Below are 24373 nucleotides of genomic sequence, written 5' to 3' on the forward strand. Positions count from 1 at the left end.
GTCCATATTGGAGTGTGTTCCCATGTATATGTATGAGTGTGTACTGATTTGTGAGTGTCCATGTGTGTCTGTGTACATGCATGTCTGCATGTGGGTGTGTCTGTGAGTTATTTTTGTGTCTGTAGTGTGTGTTTATGTGTGTCCATGTTTTCAGAGCCTTCAGAAAAGACAGTATGGAATAATTTCAGAAAACATTAGGCTACAATGTTGCAGGACTTGCGTTTCCCCATTTGTAACATGAAGGCGATGGAAGAGACAACCTTTTTATTTACTTCCGTAAAGGGAGCTGCGGTCATGGGCGTGTGGTGGGCTTTGAGAAAGAGCAAATTGTGGTGCAAATTCTGGCTCAGTGTCTCCCCGGCACATAACCCTCCTCAAGTTACTGCTCTGAGAGTTTCCATTCCCTTGGCATTCAAAGGCACACTGGGACATCCCTGCCAGTTTTGTCATGAGGACTTGATGTGACATGAGAAGCATGAGCCTTGTGTGTGCTGTGCAGTAGGTGCTTTGCCAGTGTTTCCTCCGGTCCACCCTGGAGCCCTAATGTTCCATGTGTCCTATTTCTTAGTGAGGGGGACCGTCAGAGCTCCCTGTGGTCTGTTGGGGGTGCTGGCAGTTAATACATGACAATGACCCTGGAGAGTTTAACCTTTACACCGTGTGTTCCCTCCTCTCAGATCGTGACGTCCCACTGTGACCCTAGAGGTGGAACGAGCGGGTGTCATTGCAGAGATTTGAGAGAGGAGAAAGCTGAGACTGTGCATGAGGCGGCAGTGCGGGGCGAGGACCCACTTCAACTTTGAATGAGATGCAGCTCATCCCTGGTGTGCTAGCTGCCACTGTAGCAGACGGTGTCCAGGGGATTAAACATTGCCCACTCCGAGAGGCCCCTGTGAGGATCTAGGCACCCCAGACTGGAGGAGCCTCCCATGACCCCCAGATGCATGCAGACCATCCGCTGAACAGATGTGCAAAATCAGCTCATTAGCACAGGAATTGGGAGAGTAATTTCACAAAGGGTACCCAGCCACTCCCAGAGCCGGTTCTGGTCCCCCTGCAAGAAGCACTTTCCTCCTTCCCCCTAAGAGTCCAGAGTCTGGACACACAAAGCCAGATTCCTTAGCCTCATCACCCACTTTATTTATAGCATTTGACTCTAAGTGGTGCTCGCTGGTTTCCCCAAATCCAAGCCACTGCCAAGCAGCTCGGCCTGGCCTCCCGACAGGAGAGGAGAAGACAGCCTCGCGTCCCCAGGGGGATGTCTTGCAAGGTGGTGCACTCAGAATCACGTTTCACTTTGAACAGGTTTGTGGGGGGGGGCACCTCCAAACAAACCATTTCTTAAATTATGGTTGCCCTTTGGTCCGGGGCTGCCCAGCAAGCCAAGCCCCAGGAATCTGCCTGTCTGGTGAGCGGCCAGGACTCTGACCCTCGGATCCGTCCACGGGCGCTCCAGTGCCCGTTCTGAGCTGAGCTGCTGCTCTCTCATGTCCTGGCAGGATCGGACCAGGTTGTAATTTTCCTTCATGATCCTTTTTCCACTTTTCTTTACAAAAAAGGAATAAACTGTACCTGGTTGCAATAGGGATAAAAGTGGTCATATACAAGAAAGCACTTTGCAGATTAAAATGCTGTGTAAATGGAAGGCATACTATAATACAAATGAACAGGTAAATAACATCTGTGATACAGTATAGAAGATAATGGCTTGACTTTAAATGACCCAAACACCTTAGTTCATAGTTTATATAGGTGTGGTATGTGATATGACATATTACGTATGTCATATGTACGTAACCGGATACATAATGTGGTGTGTAGTATGCACCGTGATCCATAGAATTATATAATATCTTACGACATATCATATTCCTAGCACAGAGGGAAGTAGAATAAAAATCAGTCAACATTAGGCTATTTTGGCATTCGAAACACAAGCTCCAGATTTGTGATTTTAACAGCTGACGCTGGGAGGGAGAGAACTAAAAATACGTGCGAACGGGGACGACATCTCCGTCGACCAGCCATGCGGCCCGCTGGGCGGGGGGACCGTGGGAAGGCAGAACTCCCAAGAATAGGTCTGGGGCAGGGGAGCCGCCGAGAGGCCTCTCGGGAGGGGGTGTCGTGCTCCGCGGTGATTGTCCCTACTGTTTATGAAGCCAGATGAGGAGCTATAGGGCTTGTGGTGGCCCCGTGTCTGCTGATTAGCTAGAGATGATATTGATGATGTAATAAAAATTCACTTTGTCTATTAAGTTTCACCAGAACAATCAGGAGAGATTAGATAAAAATCAGAGGAAATGAATAATAGAAAGGAGGCGGAAAACCACCTCACTCCCTGCCACGGTCCCCGTGTGCCTCCCCTTTTGCTGCCCACGCTGGGGCAGGGACCAAGAAGCCCCTACCCCAGCCCCCAGGCAAGGCTGAATTGGAACTGTCCCCTGCGCTGGGCTGCTCTCGGGGAGGAACTTGGTGCTCCAGATAGGACACTGGGTTAAGTTTACTGACCGTGTTTAATATTTGATTAGACCTTTGGCACAGCCACCTCCCGGGTGTGCTGGCCATGCTGGGAGATAGATGGGCAGGGTGACCAGGCCCTCAGCTGCCTGTGTTCCTCTGGTCCTGCAGCTTGGGAGGTTGAGCTCCGTGTCCGCAGTGGCACAGTTTAGATCAGGCAGGCCCGTGGCCCCCTGGGTAGCCAGAGGCCTCCCAGCCTCACGGTGTCTCCCTCTGGCTTCACTGTGCTGGAAATTCCTCTATCAGAGATGTTTCTTCAGGTTACAGCCAGGGCTCTAAAAGGTCCCCGTACGAAGCACGTGTCACCAGAAATGGTAACACATTTATGTCCATTAGCCGCCAGGGACACATCTGCCCAGTTTGATTTGTCAGATCAGCAAGGGGCAAGGCTTTGAAAGTAAGGGAAAAGGAGGTCACCATGTTGGGGGCCGTTGTCCTGGGAAGGCTGGCAGGTCTGGGAGCATGGGGGCTTGGGGTGTGGAGCCCGAGGATGGTGTGGGGAGAGTAGAGGAGGCTAGGTGGCAGTGAGCTGGGAGGGTCGCGGACCCCTGCCCTGCCGAGAGTGCAGTGACTCCAGCCCCAGCACAGCAGTGCTGCTCCTCCCTGAAGGAAGCCCGGGCTGCGAAGATGCCAGGGGGTCAAGCTCTGTGGAAGGCCGAGGAGAAGGGAGGGGCGGGGAGGGAGGCCGACTCCCTCCCCTAAGGACCCAGCCACAAACAACCCTGTGTTTGCGGCCCTGAAATTCAGCTCATCTCTTGCCCTTCCTCTGGGCCGGGTTCCTCTCCCAGGCACGGGAGAGACGCCTCGACTGCTCCCCTGCAGTAAATGGGCTGCCCAGGGGCCTGGCAACCTTGCCAGGGTGTATTGTCCACACTGGGAGCGGTTCTTCCTAGGATCTGCCAAGATTCTCCCAGCTGCAAGACCAGTGTCACCCCAGGAAACACTGCTCCGGCTTCGTCCCCATTGCCTGGCCGCCTCCAGCCCCTCCTGAGCTTGGGCTGGCACAGAGGAAGGGCAGAGGGTGTGGGGACATTCTCATGTCCAGAACCCCACAGTTTATCACTTGGGACATTCAGCTGAGTGAGCCTGTGGGGATAATACGGATGCCTGCCTGGGTGACAGGGAGCATGGACACGGATTTAAATATTCTGTGAGTAATTTCTTCAGCCCAAGTGGGCTGCAGTTGGGACAGCTGAAGGACACTGCAGCCCCAAAGCAGGTGAGGCCAGCCCTGGCAGGTTCTGTGCCACTGACTTCCTTGGCCATATCTGCAGCCCATTCACCTACCCCCGACCCCCACCTCTTCTCAGCCAGGCTGGTGGTGGGTCAAGATTTATTCAGAGTTAGACATTCCTTTGTCCACCAGCCTGAGAATAAGACTTCACTGCAGTGGGACAAAACAAAACATAATGGAATGAAACGAAACAAAACAACCGGGCTTGTCAGCATTCCAGCCTCCCTGTGCTCTTTCCCATGTGCCCGCTGTGGCTCCCGCCCCACCTCCCCAGCCTGCCCCTTCTCTGGGAGCCTGTATCCTTCTCTGAGTCCTCTGATTGGGGGGTTCCTTCATTCCCCACATGGGACATTTGCATTGAATAGTTTTATATTTGTGGGTTTGCTGCTGTCTGTCACAGGCGGTTATTTCATGGTGGTGAGGGTGTCCCCTTACGAGGAGAGAACTCGCACACGGACCTGGGACTCCTTGAGGGAGGTCCCTATCTGTCTATTACCCCCAGGGCTTCCCAGTCGGGGGGCATGGTGCATCTTCTCCCCAAAACTATAATGACCCACATTCTCTGCTTTGCAGAAACCTGCCCTGCACATGGGGGTGAGTCCACGCTCTGTGGGAAGATGCAGAGTCCACACCCTGCTCTTCATGTGGGGTTGGTGGGGAGGGTGTCCCAGAAGCCAACTGCAGCTGGGTTGCCGCTGCTGCTGCTCTTGCAGCAGCTCAGCAGGCTTCTGGTCCCGCCTCTGCCGGCCACGGGGATACTCTCCTCCCTGTTGTGTGGCCTCTCCTGGGCACCAGCCTGGTAAGCGCTGGCTCAACTGAGAGAAGTCAGAACATTTAGAGTTAATGTTTTGCTGAGACACTTGAGAAACTAGGGAGAAACAGCCCAAGTGTCAGAAACAGACAAGGGGTGGGGGATCTTGAGAGCCTCTGTGTGCGGCTGGGGGCCCTGATCCCGTTGGCTCCCTTCCCAGTCTGCCACTGCGACCTGGCTTGCCAAGTGGCCACTCGCTGCAGCCTCAGGGCGTGCTCCCCTCTGCTGAGACACTCGCTGCAGGGTGGGCTGCTCTCCTTTTTCTGGGGACCCAACTCAGCTGCCTGGTCGCTGGCCTCACTTTTACCCCTCATTCCAGTGGATTCTTCAAACTTGCCCAACACGATTATAACAGAGTTCACTCTAAAATAAATCTAATAATTTACTTATTGATGTAAGAGGAGAGTAAAAAGGAAGGTCTTATGTTTTAATTAATTTTTTTTAATTGGAAAAAATGAAGCCTTGAAAGAGGCCAGGGTGGCTCTCCTGCTCTGTGCCTCTCTTTCTGATGACTGGCTGGATTAGGTCGCTGCCCTGAGGGCCTGGCTTGGACTGGGGGGTGGGTGTGCCAGTTTGTCACTAACTGATCAGTCCCCAGCCCAGGTCTGTTTCATCAGGCACAGGGTTGTAGATGTGGAAGATTTTGGTGCCCCAATATGTGGAATTAAGAATAAAATGAACACTAAATCATACACTGGTTATTCATTTTGGAAACAAAACTCACATTTGTACTGCAACTACAATACAGTCTGGATTTTCTGATTCTCATTGCTTGTTTTGTGGGTCTCTGCTAGTGGCTCAGGCACAGGGTGACTTGTCCAGTGAAGGGTGTGGCCCAGGGTCCCACGCTGCCCACTCGAGTGGGGTGGGGGTGGGGGGAGGGCTCCCATGAAGAGGAGGAGTGAACCGCCCTGACCCCTAGGGGTTCGGGAGAGGTTTGGTCGGCAGCTCCTGGGCGCCTACCTTGGGCGGCAGCAGGAGCGGCATTTGGGCATCGGGGGCCCTGGCTTGAGTGCAGGAAGTTCCCCCTGTCACCGTCAGAGGGCAGGCGATAGCCCTCCCACACTCACAGTCTGGGGTAGGAAAAGGTCTAGAGGAGGGGCCTGGCTTTGGGGCTGCTCTAGTGCTCCTCAGACCCAGATTTGCGGCTGAGGACGGAGGCGACTGGCACTGTGGAGGGAGGGTGGCCTCAGCACCAGATGTGCCCTCCCCATGTGTCCTCCGTGGCCATGCCCAGCCTGTGACTTGTTGGAAGCAAATTCTGAGATCTGAGAACTGTCCCAGGTGGTCACAGGGGCTGGGGCTCAGCTAGGAAGATAGCCTTTGTCACTCTGGAGGGAGCACAGAAAGTGGCCCAGACTCTTGGCCTGAGGGCTGATTGTAAGTCCTTGTGGGGGGACTCTGAGTGTGCAGTGAATCGAAGGGACAAGCTTGCCCCTTGGCAGCCCTGAGGTGGGGGGGTGGGGGTTGGGGGAGGCAGATCAGGGTAAGGAAGGATCAGATATGGCCTGTTTGCTGAGGCCTAAGCACTCCCCATGGGAAGGGGGGCACCCGGCCCTGAGAAGCCTCATCTCACATGCCAGCCAGAGGCAGCATCTCCTCACCCTCCTTCACAGTCAAAGGCATCTCCCCTGCACCTTAGCAGCCCTTCTCCTATCATCCATCATCACCCCACCATGGGACCTGGCCTCTAAGGCAGGCTCCCTTCCAGCTGCCTTCACAACAAGCCCTGAGAACAGGGAAAAGGAATGATTCAAAGGCTTACTGGGCTTTCCCTCTCTCCTTCTCTGAGTAAGCTCCCAGCCACTGGGGTCCTCTCCTTTCCTCTGTTTCTCAGAACAGCCTGACAGGTGTTGCCCAGGCTGCCAAAGAGGCTCAGGAACATCTGGAGCCCAGTGTTCAGAGGCTACGGGAGGGAAGGATCAGGGGTGTGTCTGGAGGGAATGCCGAGGTCAAGGACCCAGGGCCTTCCCTTTCTTTCCCACTCACTGTGACTGGAGGTGAGCCTCAGTGAGCGATAGTTTTCTGAAGTCCAGAATATTCCTGCTCCCACCAGCAATGATGATGGGGCAGGGCCCTGAGGGGCTGCCTCTGCTGGTCCCAAGAACCCAATAATGGTGGCTGATTTGATTAGATGCTTCTCCTCCTGGGACCCCTAAGTTTTAGAGCACACACTGGCATCTCCTGGGGCCAGAATCTTATCACATAACTAAGAATGTTGCTTCAGGCTCATGCCACCCCCTTGGAGACAGACCTCGTTACACAGCAGGTACAAGGATGCTCTCTGGGCCTCATCCAGTGAGACCAAACCAAGCCAAGTATTGATTTGAGAGAGAGAGATGGATATGTTGGGTGGATAATGGTTAGGGGATCCTGTTTCTTTCTCTTCCTGTTCAGAGAACACCTCTCCTCCACCTCACCCCACTGGGAAGCAGAGACCGGATGAGGAAGAGTGTTCTCATCGGTCACCTAGGGACACCTCTATTTCCCTGGTCTCCTTGCAGGAGCTCAAGACCATGAAGCCTCTGGGAACAAGGTCCCCCTCTCCCACCACAGTGAGCACTCCCAACATCTTTGCCTCTCTGTATATTCTTAGAACCAGTCAATATGATTAATTTTACATGGGCATAATTTCCTGCTGTTGCCGCGGAGTCCTCCCTGCCTCACCCATCAGCAGCGACAAGATACAGTTTCTGGTTATATTGGTCAACCAAGATATTGATATTATTAATAATAGATATCTATATGCTGACCTTTGTCCACACAACTGAATCACTCTGGGCTGGCTGTCACAATTCTTTAAGAGGTATTGATAAGCCCATTACTGGAAGGGCATGTACAACCTTAGGTGTGTGCTTTACACTCACCTTCAAGCAGCTCCTGTGAAAATCTACCCTGGTTGGTTGAGCTAGGGTCAGTACAGTGGTAAGTGCAAGAGAAAGCCTGTGTACAAGTGCTTGTGTGGTGAGTGTGTATGCATGGGTGGGTGTGTGAACACATGTTAGGAGAGTGCGCACGTGAGTGTGTGTACAAATGTGTTTGCGTGAGTCTGTCCTGAACACCGGCCCTTTTAGAGCTGATCAAATAGTCAATTAGAGCATTATAGGGAGGTAGCAGAATCAGAGTTCCTACAAATACACTGTGATGTAGTGTTTGATCTTTAGATGCCTCTTGTCTCCTAGGACTTTGTGCAGGAGGCTTGGTTTTATAAGGATATTACCAGGTTGATTCCTCGTTTTCTCATGTACCTGTCAGGCAAGAGATAGTACTTTGTAGGAGCAGTCTGACCAGAACTAGCCATGGGGAGGTGTGCTGAAGGCCATGCTGCAAACTTGTCCTTGAGGGCATGCTGCTCCCAGCCTCAGCCTTTTTCTCTGCACAGTGGCAGTGGTAAACCCTGCTCTGCTTTCTTAAGGCTGGAGAGGGGAGGTTGACTCAGCTCAACCTCTCCACCTTCTGCGTTGAAACTCACCGTCATGAGAATGCTTGCCACTCCACAAGCCCTTGTCATTTATTACACTCGGGGGTGTGACCCGTTGCCTCTTAGTAGGGTTCTGGGGGAAAAAGAACACTTCATGTGTTCACATATGTGTGTTGCATAGGCATAGAGATATCATTGCTACATCTCTGTGACTGCTGCCTACCTGTGTGGATGGTGGTGTCAGGGACAGTGCCTCTATCAAATTGGTCCACAGTAATCCATCCCTGTTTGGACTGAGACACACTCCCTTGTCGGGGGAGACTCCTCATTCGGCCTTGTAAAGGGAAGCCAGCTAGCTAGAGAGATCTTTTGGATCCTCAGACATAGTGTATGAATAAACCAGACATGGATTAATTAGGTGTGACTGCATCATTAAATTAGAATAATGAACAAACAGCCACGTATGGCATTCAAATCTGCCTAGAATGACTCCAAGGGTTGCTTTTAAGTAAGTCACCTGTCAGTTTGTAGGTTTGGGGGACTTCGGAGAGTGAGGTTCCTGCCATACCTTAAGAAGTAGATTCTTCAGGCACCATCCACCCCAGGTGAGAACCATCCTTCATTGGGCACTCAGACTCCACAACTAAATCCAAACAATGGCTTGGTTCAATACAGCATTATCTATGCACGCTTCAGCTGCAAGCCTTTCTCAGGGTGAAATACGACAGTAGCACAGGTGCTCAAGAAACAGGAGGGGGAAGTTGAGAGGTGTAGGCAGTGGATGTGAAATGTATTGATCCATAATATTTATGTGGATGTGCACATCAGTGCTTGTGCATGGGCACACACACAAACACATTCACACATACACTGTTTGCATTTCCATGAATGCTTTTTTCTTTTATTGACACTCCCCATTTTAGCCAGATAGATTTGAAGGTGAATCAAGTCCCAGTTGTGGAATTTTAGAAAGAGCTGCTGAATAGCAGCCCCTTGCCCGAAGCAGACAACACCCCTCACAATCCTCACCCTAGGACACAGCAGCTACGCAGAAACAATTGTTTGTCTTTAGCAAAGAGGAGGATGCCAAGAGCTTAGAGAGAGGAAAGAAAATGGGAAGGAAGGTCACTTGCTGGGCCAGGGAGCTGTGAGATAGCCTAGTGCACGGGGGCTTTGTTAGTAAGATCTGTTAAGTATCTAGAAACCTTTGATCTGGAGATGCTCTTAACAAAGGTGATAATTAATTAAAGCTGAGTGTATTGCAATAAAGTGACATCATGTGAGTTGATGTGCTGTCCAGAACTGGTTTTTGGAAGTGTCGGTCACTTAAACTCTTGGAGGACAGCTCATTATCAATTTTTTCCCCTGAGCTTTGATCAATATTCTTAGCTGTTCCATCCTCACGGAACGAGAACTACATCTGTCTCCAGGAGGGCACCCATTTATTTACATCTTGCAGTTGGCCATGTAGGATGTGTTCCTGAGCTGAGCTGCTGGGAATCGCTCCATTTGAGATTGTTCATCAGCTCATGATGGAGGGAAGATACAGGGGGGAATAAGAGAAGCCAAGTGTGGGGGAGGTGGAAGGGGAGAAGCCCTGGGAATGTGTGGTTCTGCAAACATCCCCTTCTAGGGACTCGGAAAGGAGGGCAGTTACCCTGGGCCTGCTCACTTGGCTGCTTTGTTGGTTTCTGTGGGCAGGGCTGCAGCTCGGCTCGGGCTTTATACCCCTCCAGGGCCACTGAAAACTGAATGAGCAGAGAAGTATGCCCTTCGGGCAAGCACATCAAGTCTGAAAATTCTTCTGCCGCCATTTCTGCCCCTATCATTGTCTTTCTGCCCTGGTGTCTTTAATTGCACCCCTGTGTTGCCAAGTGGAACATACACCTTCCTCTTCAGTTCTCACTCTGGGTTTGTGAGGGTACTTTAATGGTAAGAGGAAGGAAAAGAGGGAGATGCAGGATGATAAGACGGCACAACTAAGTTGGAAGGCTCTGTTCCACCCCCTAGGTTATTTGGATAACATTGGATGCTGTCCATGACTCTTGGAGAGTATGTGTATTTAAAAGCAGAAAAGGCAAAGGTAAAGTGTGTGGGGTGTGGGAGCTTTTCTGGTAGAGAGTCCGAAACGTGGGAAGCGGGATCCCTGCCACACCTTGCTTGCATTTAGGGGATATGCATCATTCTGCTTGGAGGGCTCGGCTTGACTGACTTGTATGTGTGTGTGTGTAAACACTATAACAGAAAAGTAGGACTGGCGTATCAGGGGGCATCTACAGGGGAAGGGAAAGGAGTGGGTGGAGGAAACTATCTCTGCAGAGAGCTGGGCTCTATGGCTTGCCACTCATTCCTGGACAGGAGGTCAGTTCTAAAATGAGTCCATAGGTGGACAGAAATAAACCAACCTTTGAAAGGGGGAGGGGTGGAACCCTCCCTCAAACTTGGACTTCTGGGTGAAGATATGAGACAGACAAACAAGAGCACATCTCCACATTGGAACTGAGATCATTGACAAATCCAAGCCAGGAGTTCTGCGGAGGAGTGAGTATAGGATCACAAGAACAGTGTCATTGTCCTCAGATTCTCTCCTTTTCTCCATCAACCATTTTCCTGATCATGCATATATCCTTCAGGGTGAAATTACCCCTAACATCATCTCCATGCCATTTGCATTTGTCATCTCTTCTCTACAGACAGACAGACAGACACACACACACACACACACTCTCTCTCTCTCTCTCACACACACACACACTCACACCAACACCCACACAGGCTGCAGCATCTTCCCTTCCTCAGTGCTCCAGTACCCATAGAAACACACAGATTTTCACACTCCCTAGCTCTTCTCTCTGCATGTCACATGGGATTTCCCTCCCAAGTTCAGAAGCCACTGCAGTTCCAGCCACTGTCGACCAATGCTCCCAGCATCCAGCTGGCATTTTGGTTCTACAACTCTGTTTTCCTTATTTTCGCTAGAATGTCAGGCCCCATTCTCTGTTGCATCTTTTTCTCTTCTACAACCTGCCTACTCCGAATTCTGTTCAGTGAGGTCCCTCCTTGGTCAGTTTGGAACCGACCACATTCTGATGACACGGAAGATGTGAGTTATGCAGTGCTTTCCTCCATCCATCTGAGGCAAGTAAGACCAGCTCTCAACCGAGGAGGTGGTGTCTTGCATATCTTCTAAGGAATCACTCTGAAGCCCTTCTCCCATTCTGGTATATAACTTATAATGGTGAGGATGCTGCTGCTAATCATAGTGACAGTGATGGCCATGTTCAAGTTGCTGGAGTGTGCAGAGATCACCAGGCAAAAAGAACGCCCCTGGAAACCAGTGCTTTGAAAGCACTCCGATAACCCTACAACATGCCTGTGTGTGTGGGGGGGGAGCATATCTGTGACGTGCATTTTTTGTAGCTGTTTTCCTTTTGGTTGCTTTCAAGTTATGACTTTATTCAAGAAAAGCTTTTCTTTTTGTTTTGTTTTGTTGTGTGGTTAGGAAGCTGTGAACATCCAGCCAATTGGAGCAGGTGGAGAGAGTGAAAGCATGCCAAGGGGGTTCTTTCAACCCAGTCTAGAATTCCCATTAAAGCTGGGGTAGGGGAAAGGCGGTTAACATCTCCCTGTTGAATTGCAGGGAAATCTAGGCCAGCCCTGGTTTTCATATGTGTGGGCTGCACTTAGTCATGCTTGTACATGGGTGCATATACGTGCTCACATGCATATCAGTTTATCTCTGTGTGCTGGTTTTGAGGAGTCTGTTTAAAAGATAAGTGAAATCATGCACGAGTAGTAAATAACCACAAGTCTCTTAAATAAAGCACTAATTTCCCAATAATGTTTCCTTTGCTCTTAAGTAGGATACTTATCCATACCCGGGACTTGAAGGGTTTTAATGTGGGGCTGTTGGTTTTGTTTACTTCAGCTTTGTAATGATTACCATTTCTTATTTTCTTCAGCGAAACATTTTTAAAGAACATTTGTCTTCCTTTCTCATTACAGCTATCCCATTTTCTGTATCTCTTTCTCACGAGGCATATCTTTCTTTTAAAAACTATGGGTGTGTGCCCAGCCGTTCCACCAGTCTTTCCCTGGACAGAAATAAATTCTTATTTTTCAAAGTAATTTTTTAAAAAAGAAGTTTATCTTAATTGAACTGATGCTCGTGTGGATACTTCAGCTTCACTGTCTCTTAGATTCATTTGAAGACGGAAATCAGATAGAACCTCACTTTAATTCACCTATCTCAGGGAAAAAAAAAATAATGAGCCCTTTCAGCTAAAGCCAAGCAGTGAAAACTCAATGTCTTGAGAATTGTTACATCTTACATGAAAATAATTCCATGAAGATGGTCACAAATCACCAAAATATAGTTATAATCCTTGCCCTTTCCCTTTTGTCCAGCTACACCCCAAATCATGGGGCTCTAGGCCTTTCCTAGCCAGATACTGTTGAACTGAGAGATTGTGCATGCGGAGATGAGTATATTTTAAAATGATATACTCTCAGGAGTTCAGCCCACAGAAGGTTCCATGACGCTGTCCCCACCCTCCCACCGGATTCAGTGTGAAAGTATGAGGGGCTGAAGTTTGCGCAGCTGTGGCTCCGGGTTGCGAGATCCCGGGACTGCCAGTAGACTAGAGTTTCCTCCCTGTCGCGGGGGAAAATCTCAATGCAGAGGGGTTGCCCAGGCCACACGTGTGTTGTGGACTTGGCTGTTTAAAACTAAAATGCATTGCAGGCTCCAGGAACAAGCACATATCAGTAGTAAGGGCTGTTTAAACCATTGGGGACAGTCCTGTGTTTAGATTACATTAATTCATAAATATTATACTAAATACCACTTAGACTTAAATGACTTCAAAGATAACACATTATAATATGGCTATCCAGAGAGCACTAGTCTTTATGTCTCCTAGTAACTCAGTCTTTGCTGTTTTTTATCCTGCTAGACAAGACCAAAGTTATGAATGGATTGTGGGTTTCATCGTGTGTGATCTGCTGTGTATGTGTGTGTGTTAGCAGTCATGGATATTCGTGTGCATGCATGTATATTCAGGCACTAACTCTGTTTGTTCTCCAGGAAATAAAAAGAAGAAGAGGGAAATGAATTAAACGTGAGAGAAGGGAAAAATTAGACTAGTGGGTGACACGTTCCTTCCTTTAAGGGAGAAAAATTCTATAGGAAGGAGCAAAGTTGGTCCTGACCTCACTTCTGCTGCTACCCCAGGAGTTTGCCTCTCTCCTTTTTAAATCAACAGTACAGTGTCTTTCTCTTTAGAGACTGGAAAAACCACCTTTCTCAAAGTGCTTCTAATGGGTGAAAAAGAAGACTTAGAGTTAGCCGTGAGAGTTTGCATTAAACTGGGATTTCTTCTCGGTGTTGTTTCTTCTAATTATAATCCTGGGCTTCTGGTCTTTCCCCCTCTTTTCTCTCTCAGCCTAACACCCAGATCTCCCCCTGCCCAATTGCTTTCTGGTCTCCAGGGGCTAAATTTACCTTCACAGTAATCACCCCAGTCCACAACTGCTATTTGCTGCCGCCCAGCCCAACAACGTTTCTCTGATACCGCGGGTTTGCTCCACAACACCCACCCACTCCCTCCTCCACAGACTCCCAATTTGACTGGAGTAATTGCCTTTTAAGGTTCACTCTACGCATGGCAGGTATTCCATTAACCCTTAGAACTCCATCCTTCTCTAGTCACCTGAAATGGCAGGTGGCCAACAAATGGATAACCACCTGAAACCACATGCATTTAATTTTTACTTCTGTTTTCTTTTCTTTTTTTTTTCTGTTTAACCAATAAAATACCTATGCCATCCACACTAGAGGCCACTATCCTGTGATATTTCTCAATTTTATCCCAGTACAATTCATTAGAAGTTGGAAATTCAAGAAGGGAAAAGAAAGAGCCACAAATATGCCCTGAAACCAGGCTTAACAAAGGCATGTTTCTATCCCTAACCTCATGTTGTCAATTTAGAGTTGGGGAAAATCTAGAAACTGAATGGATCCCTTATTCTTCAAGTCTCACCATGCTTTTTGACTTAACAGTAATTAATCACCAATGGCAAGCGAGTAATTTTTTAAGGTGGCCGGAGGCTTATTTTATCAGGATTAGCTGCTAAATCAGGCTGTATCACTGAAGGAGGAGTTCAAACTCTTCTAGGACTGAATAAAACAGAACTCAGAACCTGTCTCATTTATTCAGCTCTTCCGGAGCTTCCAGGCACTGTTAGGGATATTGTGGCCCAACCTTGCCTGTAAAAATCCGAGGGAAGGAGAGGCAGGAAGTTTCACAGGAAAAAAATATGTGCTCAGGCTCGGAAGGGTAGGCTGCGACAGCAAGGCACCCAGCATGCCGGAGCCAGTGGGCCTGCCTGCTCTGGACTGAGTCAGTTTGGGGGAAGAATTATTTAGGAAATGAAGTTCTGCTCGTCCTAGTAATCCTGGCCAGATATATGTACAAATACATCTGATATGATATAACTATATCATAACCTTCTCTACCTTCCTGATGCAAATGATGACAATCCCACTTCTTTGCTACAATACAAGGGAGTCCAAATAACATTAGAAACAGTGATGATTCTAGCAAGAAGGGATCGTGAGAAGAAAGCAAGGACTATTGTTAAAGTTTATCTTCATTTGAAATAAAGCAGCAAATAAAGTGCCCCAAACCACATCTCACAGGAAGATCAGCTCTTCACAACTGTCGTTTGCCTCTAGTGGGTTCTTATTTTTTCTAATTAAAAAATTTCAAATAGTCACAAGAACTCATCATTAAGAAGGGTAAAGGATTTCCCTACTTATGCTTTTTAATTTTCATTCTTACAATTTTTAAATCTGAAGACATATTAGAATGACAAAGATACAAACATTGATCAGCTTCCAGGGAGCTTGATTGGAAAGGGAAAAACTACAAAGATATGGTTGATTTGGGGGGAAACAAATATTATTTTAAACACTGCCTTTCTGTTCCACCTTCCCAGTTTCTTTTCTGAACATTTTCTCCATATTGGATAAAGGTTGGTTTCTCTCTCCATTACAGCCCCTACCCTCACCCCACCCCAACAAACCCAGTATATTTCCATTCTGCTGTTTTTGTGCTACTCAACATGTCATTAACTTTAAGATTTACTCCTCAGCAGGCAAGCTGGAAGATGCTAAAGCCAATAAAAACTGCTCTCTGGGACTCCAACTATGAAGAGTTTGGAGCTGTGCTCAGTATTCGGATGAAGGGAGGGCTGGAGAAGGAGGAGGTTGTGATAGTGAAAACCACTGCTGCTTAGAGAGCCAGACAGCTCTGCGCTCTGCACCTAATGTGCCGGAGGATCAGCTCTGTTCATAGCCCATTTGTGGCCAAGGATGAGGCTGTTCTCTGTGTGTGGGTGGGTGTGCGGGTGCATGTGCGCGTGTGTGTTTTCATCATTAAAACCACCAGCTCTAACACAGCATCTTCAGTGGCTCTCCACACTACTATTTATTAAAAACAGAATGTCCGCACACATCCCCTACAAGTTCCTTAGACTGGTGCTTCTTCCATGCCTGATGATCAATCTCTCTCAGAAAGCATTTAACTTGCCCACACAGCTCCAGCCCTGATTAATCCCCGCTGCACATCCTATACATTACTGTTAGAGAGCAGAGTACTGGGCTAATTTCATCACCCACCAGCCACCCACACACATTCTACAACTGAACACATTCGGGGTTCTGCCTTGAAGATAATAAAACAAGGAGAAAACAGGCAGACTGCAGACAATTCCCATGCCCACTTTCCTAAAAAGTTGCTGGGTTTTAATTCTTTGATTATTCTGTCTCCCCTCCCCCAAGCACTCACTAGCAATGATTGTTTCAAGGGAGAGAAATAATGTGGTGTAAACCTCTCTGCATGGTGAGTTTGGGGTAATTTAGGCTACACCCTTTAAAATGCATATCTTGCACACACAGATTTTTTCCCACAGCCCCACTTTTCTGAGAAGGGGGGATCATCCAGGCTTCCCCACTCCACCCAGGGGGTGGCTGATTTCTTGCTAATTCTTGCCTTAGGTTTTGTCCCTTCTTCCTTCAAATATCCACCTTTCTCCCCACGCCACTCACACCACAGCGGAATTGTTGAGGTGCACTGCTAGACAGGGAGAGTTTACTGTTAAATTGATAGCAAAACAAAAATACCCCTGAATTTGTCACCTCTCTCCTTTTTAGACGGCTGCGCTCCTGCTACTCTGGCCCGGAGCGGAGGAGGAGACCACTGAATCTCATCTTAGTATTTTCAGCACCACGGCGATGGACAGCACCCTCGGTCCCCGGCCGGCTGCGCGCCTGCCAGTCTGCTGCTCAGCGTCCCGGGCTTGGCTGGTGCAGCTGTCCCCATCCCAATCATTCAAGTCGCTGTACCCAAAAATGCAAGCCCCGTTTCCCCTCGATACTCTCTCTTTCTCTTCATCTTGTGCTTCCACTGCTCTCCCCACGGTAAGGCTTCTATCAGCTCCTTTCCTAAAACCCAGCCTTGCCCCAGCAAACAGCTCCGCACGCACCCCAGTCCTGGTCTCTGCTGCCCGCGCGCCTCCTTCCTCGGCGTCCGCCCGAGGCTCCCTCTCGCGCCTTCTCCCGGTCGTCCGTCGCCGCCGGCCAGCCCGCCCGCCGGCCCGCCCGCTCGCTCCTTCTCCCGGGCAAAGTTGGGAGGGTAAGGTGCACTCACCTTTGTGCATGCCTGTGAACCTGTCCTTCAGAACCGTAAGCTCGTAGATTTTGCCGAACTCCTCGAAGAGGGGCTTGAGGTCCTTCTCATCCAGGTTGCGGGGGATCTGCCCAATGAACAGCTTGATGGCATCGTGGTCCTTCATGGGAATGGTCGACGGGTTCCCCGGGCTGTGGCTTAATCCGTTCATGTGCCCGGCGCTGCCCGGACTGCTGCCGAGCCCGTTGGTACTGAGGCTCGCGTTGTCAGCCTGTCCGTTTGCTAACGTGGCCATCTTTATATACATAGAGAAAATCTTCTTTCCTTTTATTCTTTCTCGCTCGCACTCTCTCGCTCCTCTCCCTCGCAAGCTCGCTCGCGCTCACACACGCACACGCATACACACACTCGGGTTCTCTCCCCCTCGGTGTCTCTGTACCTCGCTCTCCGCTCTCTCTCTCTTTCTCCTCTCTTCTCTCTCTCGCTCGCGCTCGCGCTCTCTCTCCCCTCTCCCCCCTCTCTCTCTTCTCTCTCTTTCGGTCTGATCTGATTTTTTTTTTTTTTTTTTTTTTACATTGAACAGACAGGATCTCTGTCCTTTCCGTTTAAACAGGCTGGACCGGTTCAAGTTCCCAGTCAGACCAGGGGTGGGGGCGGCGAGTGTGCGCTCGCGAAGGAGGGGGACGCGGGGCCCCGAGAGGGAGCTATGGGCGGGGGGACTCCCGCGCAGCGGCGGGCGGTGGCCCGGAGCAGGGCGGCGTGGGGCGGTGCCGCCCCGCGCGCCTCCCCCGTCGGCGGCCCCGGAGAGCAGCGGTGGTACAGTCCGAGACGGCCCCCGGCTATAAATAGCGCCAGGCGCATGGCTCTTCGGGAGGCGCTGAGATTCCGGCGCGGCTGTCGCGGGGAGCGGGTTCCTGTTAGAAACAGGGCTGCTGGCCTCCTCTTTGCCGTTTTGGGGTTCTTTTTGTAATAGCAGCAGGTGCAACTTTTTTGTATTTTAAAAGCATAGGTTTTTCACTTTCGTGTGGGTATGTAGGGGGCTGTTATCCCCCGAGCTGTGCTCTGTTAGGGCGCCAGACGGGCGAAGCAAAGGCAGGGATGGCGGGCGGGGCGGCGGCGAAGGTGGAATGGGCGCTTTTCTCTCCCATCTGGTTCCGTTTATTTATTTAAACTAGAAAAAGCCAGCCGGCCTGGAGGGAGTCCGCCCAGCGATCCGAGTGCTCATTGATCAGTGTCGAGAGAAAAAAAAGCTACATAAATATATATTATGTGGATAAATCTATAGACAAGAGCTCTCTTTCGCGCGCGCGCGCTCGGTCTCTCAGTCTCTGCTTTTTTCTTCCTCGCGTTCCCGACCTGCCAGCGCAGCCCCAAATCTTCGCCCTCCCGCACGGCGCCTACCGCCACCTGAGCCACCTGGGAGGACGGGACTGGGGAGCAGTGGGGCCGCTCGGGGGGGACGAGGCATAGAGATTCAGGGCCCAACCCTCGTTCCAGCCCGCTTGCGAAGTCTGGGGGTGGGTGTTTCCGTCCGGGACGGCCTCTCCCTCCCCGAAGAGCGGCGGCTGGTCCGGCAGGAGGCTGGCGGGAAGAAGGTAGGAGCCGGGTGCCTCGGCCCGCTCCGGGGAAGGTGGCAAGCTCTGGGCGCGGTGGTCAGTGAGGCAGAGCGAGGGACCAGCTTGATTTTGCCCTCGTCTGTTTAACTGGTTCAAATTGAAAAACAAAAAAAAAAAATTGTTTTTTTCTTAATCGACCATCAAAGAAATAAAACCCCCTGAGTCGCTCTTCGGGCTGCGGCTGGACCCAGACTCGCGCGCCGTGCGCTACCCCCGCCGGCTTCGTTTGCGGCTCCTTCCGCACCAGAGTGCGAGGCTGGGAGTCGCGTCTGCGGGCGAGAGCCAAGGGTCCGACCGCCCAGACCGGACTCCGCCGGGTTCCCCGCCAGGCCCCCCGCGGACAACATCGGCTGCGCGGGAGAGGGAGTGGCTGGCGCTGGAGCAGGTCCAAACAGTCCCGCCTCTGGGGGTAAATGCTGGTGGTGAACTTGGGTTCGGAGAGCAGATTTTCATTTTAATGATATTAACCTGCATCCTACCCTCTCCCACAGTTGCTTTTCCAGGACACTATCTTCTGGGCTTCAGAAGCTGGGCAAATTAAAATAACGCGCCGCTTCCCTGCGGGGTTGCTGGGCAGAGCTGCTGGCCTGACCCCGGCCTGGCTCCCACCACTCCTTTTGGATGTTCTGGGTTTCTCTTTGCTTGCCTTACATGACGGTTACTAGACGATATGTTTGAAATTTTATTTAAAGAAATGAGACCCCAACTGCCGGAAAACCGAGACCAAGCCCGGTTGGTACAACCACAACGCAGAGAGCTCTCCAGCGCCAGGAGGAGGCCTGAGGAGGCCCTGAGGTTTGCAGCCCCAGGCCCAGAGCCCACCTGGGACACCTCTCCTGGAGGATCCTGGGCCCAAACCGCGCAGCAAGTACAATTCTGTAACTGTGGAACTTCGTCTTTTCATTTAAGATTTTCCTGCCTTTGCTTGATGTAATCGTGTGTAAGTATAGTTGATTCATAACTCGGTTCCCAGGCTTACATTATCCAGTGTTATATAATGGCCTAAGAATCATCCAAGTTGATGGAATCAAACAGAAACTCACAGAGAGCCTCTCTGCCATGTGGCTGTGTGCTTGGTGTGTCTGTGACGTGCGGTGATGAGGAGCATGTCCCTGGTAGGCACACGGAGGGTCTGAGTGTGTGGCTTGGAGGTTTGTCCTTATGTGTTGTCAGGGCTGTGGGTGCTTGTGTGGACGTAGTGGGCATGTGTACATAAGCCCTGTTTGTAGTCATACTCTGCCTGTGTGTGTACACACCAGGCTGAGACCTCCTCGTCCCCTTTCTTTCAGGACAGATCATCGGCCATTCACTTTGCCCAAAATATCTCCTCCAACATCACCTTGTGGCACTGGTGTTTACCGCCCAGGATCTCACAACAGGAGTGAAATATATTTTCAGCCGTAACAAGAGTTTAGGAGAATAATTCCTACTTGAAGTCTATCTCTCTCTGTCCCCCCGCCCCCACCTCAAAGTGAAGCAAGAGCAAGGGGAAGTGAAGAGAGCAAGCTGAGTAGGGCTGAGAAAGGAGAGACCTGCAGAGAGAGGGATGACTGAGGTTCACCCTTCACTCCTTCTGCTTCCACCTCAAGCCCCCTTTTAAGTAAATTATTCACAGATGTTTTATTATTCATATTATTATTAATAATAATAGCCAATACATAAATAAAAGCAGTCCCTGGACAGAAGGGGTGAGAGTGGAGTTGTTAATGAACGGAGGCATCTGGTTATTTCAGATGCCTGTGCAAACTCCATATGGCATAGGACCGACCCCCTCCAGGACTGTGCCTCTGCCCCTGCACTGTGGCCCAGTCCCTGCCTCTCCACATGTGGATGGAAAGCTGTGGAGAGCCCTTTTTTCCTTAGGCAAATGCTCCTCACCCTTCCCTCTCTCCCACCTGAGGATGGCTTATTTTGGATTTGGGCTGTCTCCCCTTAGGGGTAACGTTCCTAACCTCTAGGGTCACTGGCAGGTGTTTGGTATACTGCCCCACCTCCCTCTAGATTGCTGGGGCAGAGGCAACCAGGACACCAGGCCCCGTGTAACTGAGCTATCTTGTGTAAACAGCAGCAAAAGCAGCTTCTGCCAAGGCATTGATCCCTTAAAGGTACAGAGCTGAATCTTTTAAGCCACCACCTTTCTGTCACGGCAGAGTATTGGTGACAAAATAATATACACAGGTGACTCAAACTAATGCAATAAAGATGCAGGACCCCTGAGAAAACTGGAAGACACATGAGTTAGGTTGATTCTTTGGTATTCTTGCCCTTGATATTCTAGAAAGACTTGAGGTTTTTCTTTTAACCTTAGAACATCAAACAGAAATGTAATTAGGGAAAGATGGGGGCAAAGTACTATTGTGACATTTAAACAGATTGAAAACTTCCGCAAGTGCCATTTCAGGGCCACAATTATTCCATTCACTGAGAGGGAGAAGGTTGGCAAATGGAAGTGGGGGCTGGAAACAATTGCTTCTCGTTTTTGCTCTGTGTTTGGGGTTTACATTTTGTTGCTGATTCATTTTTTGAGGGGTGGTCAGGAAGCCCTGTGCGGGGTGCATCTTGGTTCAGCTGGTGTAGTTATGCAGGCCTCGCCATTGTCTCCTGCTCCTGCTCCTCAGTGAGAGAGGGAGCCCTGTTTGTGCTCTGTTTCTCTCCAGCTGAGCCACCATCACTGGCCCCTGCTTACACCCACTGAGACACATTCCACAGCCCTGGCTGTGGCCACACACCCGCAGACCTGCTGTGGCTCTCCTGCCTGTGAATTGTTTCTCCATCTAGATTGTGCACTGGCAGAGGGCAGGAACCTAGTAATCGGGCCTCTCCTCCTTCTCCTCTGCAGTTTGTCTTGAAGGGCAAGGGCACACAGTAGGTCTTCAAGAGGGACTTTCTAGACACCAAAGGCTAATCTGACCTTGGCGGGTGGGAGTGGGCAATGCTGTATTCATTCATCTGGACCCTCAGAATGGGGAGCTACAGGGCCTCAGGCAGGCTCTCTGCCAAGAGTTCAGAATTTAGGATGAGAGCAAGCAGTTTAGGACATAGTGCAGTTTAGCCTCTCAAGGCGGCATGGCTTGACTTGGATGAATGCAGTCATTCTTGCATTCATCCAGCCCTTTCAGTCTCTTGCTGGAAGCAGCAAAGGACAGGCCTGGGAAGAGCCCGAGGTTTAGTTAGAGAGACCAAAGTCATACCAAGTGAAAAACCCCAGAACAGCAAACGGCAACAGATGGTTAAATGTCTTCCAGGCCTGAGGAGTTCTACATTTGAGAGAACAGAAAACCATCCAAGTTTTGTGTAATGATCTGTGATGGGGGTAGCAGCCTTGAGGAGAGAGACATCCATGTGAAGCCAGGATGCAAAAGGTGGTAAATGGCTAGAGAGCTGGGTGATGGCCTGGCCTAAGGGCTAGGGGGGCAAGAAGCAGCTGGTCCTCCAAGGTTATATATATTGAGAACAAGCTGAAAACAGAGCTGAGACCAGACCTCCAGAAAAACAGCCTTTCTATGGTCTCTTTGGAGTGATTGCTCTGTCCAGACCTGCAGAGGGCAGTGAGGGTAGGCTGGAGAGAGGGAGACTCACCTACTCTCTTTAGAGAGCTCAAACATTGGGTAAAGAGACTGGCCTAGGGAGCTGAGTAACCACACAAAGGCATGACCCAACCAAGTGAAAGGTGCTGTCGATGTATGCCAGGGGACCCTGAAGAAAGGGGAGCTTGTGATGGGAGAGGTGCCCAGGGAAGGCTTTCTGGTGGAGAGAGTTGGTCCTGTAGGAGGGAGTGGGTCAGCTTGGGAGAGAAGGGAGAGGTTGAGGCAGTGGGTGGAGTTGCCAGGCCTGGAGTAGCCAGTGGGCTCTGGGTTCCTGTGTGATGGTAAGAAGATGGAAGCTCCTGGAAGGGTTACCTGTGTGGAGGAGATAGGTTGGGTGTGTAAGATAGGACTTTGAAGGCAGCCTTAAAAATCTTTTCCTGCTGCTCTCCACAAGCCTAGGGCTTTTCTGTCCTTGAATAATTCGGGGAGGTTTAGTGATATAAAGAGCAATTACTGAGGTAGAAAGGAAGAGGAAAATAGTCTTTAGCTTCTCTCAGTTAACATTAACAGCTTTCTGTCACCCAGAGTGGACAGTCAAAGGGCTACTCTGCCCTGTGCTGGGTCCACAGCAGTCCTGCTCATGGGAGCAAACACCGGAGGGAGAAGAGAATCCGAGGTAGGATGCCGTGTGTTTGGGAAAACCCAGGGGCTCCCTAGGAGCAACCGTGTTGCCTTGGAACTCAGACAAGTGCCAGGGTAGGTGAAGAAGGGGCCTCTGGGCTACTTTCCTGGCGGGCTAAGCCCAGGGACACATGGCCTTGGACTTGTGGTGGCTCATGGGCCAGGGCACCAGTGGGGAATGCTTCTGTGAGTCTCTGGGCACTCAGTTCGGCAGGGACCGGCTGCCCATTGTCCTCATTTAGGCTTCCATGTCAACCCAGGGTGAGTAGGAAATGCAAAGGCAGCTCTCAAGGTGGAATGAAGGGACCTGAAGTCGTGGACTGGAAATCGCAGCTCAGCGTCCTGTGTGGTGGGCATCTGAGAGCCAGAACTTGGTGGTAGGGACATGCATTGTCACTCTCCTGGGCCTTGGCTTTTTATTCTGTAAAGTGGAGACTGCAGGCCATTTTTCTGCCTCCTTTCGTTCCTCACATTACATTGAAGAAGGTGAAACAGTGGCTTATCTGTGAGACGACTGACTCAACGATTCTTGTGTAAAAAATTAAGGTGGAAGTAGGGACTCAGGATGCAAAGGGGCTACAGAAGAGTGCAGATAAAGATGACCAGTCTGCACTGGAGGGTTAGGGATTTACCCATTATTTTCCCCAAAGAATTGACATTCTTTCCAACACAAGCAGGTGATTACAGCTGCATTTAGGTGAAGCTGGCTAAGCCAGACTCCCTGGCTTCAAGTCCCGCCTCTGCTACTTCCTCCCTCTGACCTTGGATGGGTTATTTCATCTCTTTGTGGCTCAGTTTCCTATTTGGAAAATAGGAAGAGGACCAGAAACTACCTCATAAAGTTGTTGTGAGGATTAAATGCAAGTAAAGTGCTTAGATCAATGTCTGGCCGGCCAATATTATTGGAGCATCACTGATGAGCCATTGGAGACTGAGAGCTTGCCAAGGACCCCACCCCTTCATTCTACAGAGAAGGAGGGGTGCCCTGTGGCTGGAGCCTGACTTGGATCTGCAGTGGGCATCCTTGCTGCACGACTGTTTCTCAAGGTGTTCCATGGGGTGGAAAGCATTCTGGAGGGCATGGCTCACATGCCTGCCGTAGATAGGCGCTGCTGGCACTCCCTGGCCCCTTCTTACCTGAGAGGTGTTGCTGCAGCAAGTCCTTTTCATTGTGATGTTTTACTAGTTAGTTTTTAATTATGTTAATTTATGGTACATGAGCCCTGAGGTTTTCAGACACCGGGCTCACTTTAGAAACTGCAATAGTAAGTTGTATTTATTACACACATGTTACAGTGAGTAAATGTCACTTTATCATGGCCACTGTTTCTCTGATAATGTTGCTTGATCCACAGCTTCTCCCTCGGCTCTCTAGAAATCTTTCTCCGCACCACTGCCAGGCCCCTACAGTCTAGAACACAATCTTTCCAACAGGGGGCTAAGAAATTCGATGTCCACAGGTTCTGCAGATGACATGAATGACTGAGGTGGCTGGGTGGAGGTGGGGAGGCCACAAGGGAACAGGGGTTCAGGAAGGTGAGACCGCAGGACATTGACACCTGGCCAGATCTTCAAAGGGTTGTTATTCAGGGACCTCAGACTCACCCACCGGCATTGGGGGTTATTTCCTGCTCACTCATCCAGCAGCTGGGTGTTGACAAGAGCTTGGTGAGGAGGTTGCAGCTATGTCGCCTGGGGGGAGAGAAGGGGAGGCAGCTGATGAGGATGGAGAGGGCCTGTGGGCAGTCAAGGTGGGCCCTGAAGGCCAAGGAAGGATGTAGGCTTGCATTCCATGGGTGGCAGTTGACCATGGGGTGGGGGGTTTGCAGCGGGGCCTGCTCTTAGGGTGGGGACTCACCAACCACATACTGATGGC

General features: G+C 50.3%; 1 protein-coding gene across 28 annotated transcripts in view; it reads right to left on the minus strand.

Annotated features, from left to right (window-relative positions):
* The window catches only part of CELF4 (CUGBP Elav-like family member 4), a 290171-nt gene extending 273004 nt beyond the window's left edge, over positions 1-17167 (minus strand). For all 28 annotated transcript variants that reach the window (XM_037154504.2, XM_037154509.2, XM_037154503.2 and 25 more), the window contains exon 1: positions 16695-17167. In XM_037154504.2, the coding sequence (XP_037010399.1) occupies positions 16695-16980 (286 nt within the window). In that variant the 5' untranslated portion in view covers positions 16981-17167. The remainder of the gene's footprint in view (positions 1-16694) is intronic.
* Between the last annotated feature and the right edge of the window lie 7206 nt (positions 17168-24373).

The sequence above is a fragment of the Artibeus jamaicensis genome, unplaced genomic scaffold (assembly GCF_021234435.1).
Source record: "Artibeus jamaicensis isolate MK-2021 breed Jamaican fruit bat unplaced genomic scaffold, CSHL_Jam_final contig_354, whole genome shotgun sequence".
NCBI lineage: Eukaryota > Metazoa > Chordata > Mammalia > Chiroptera > Phyllostomidae > Artibeus > Artibeus jamaicensis.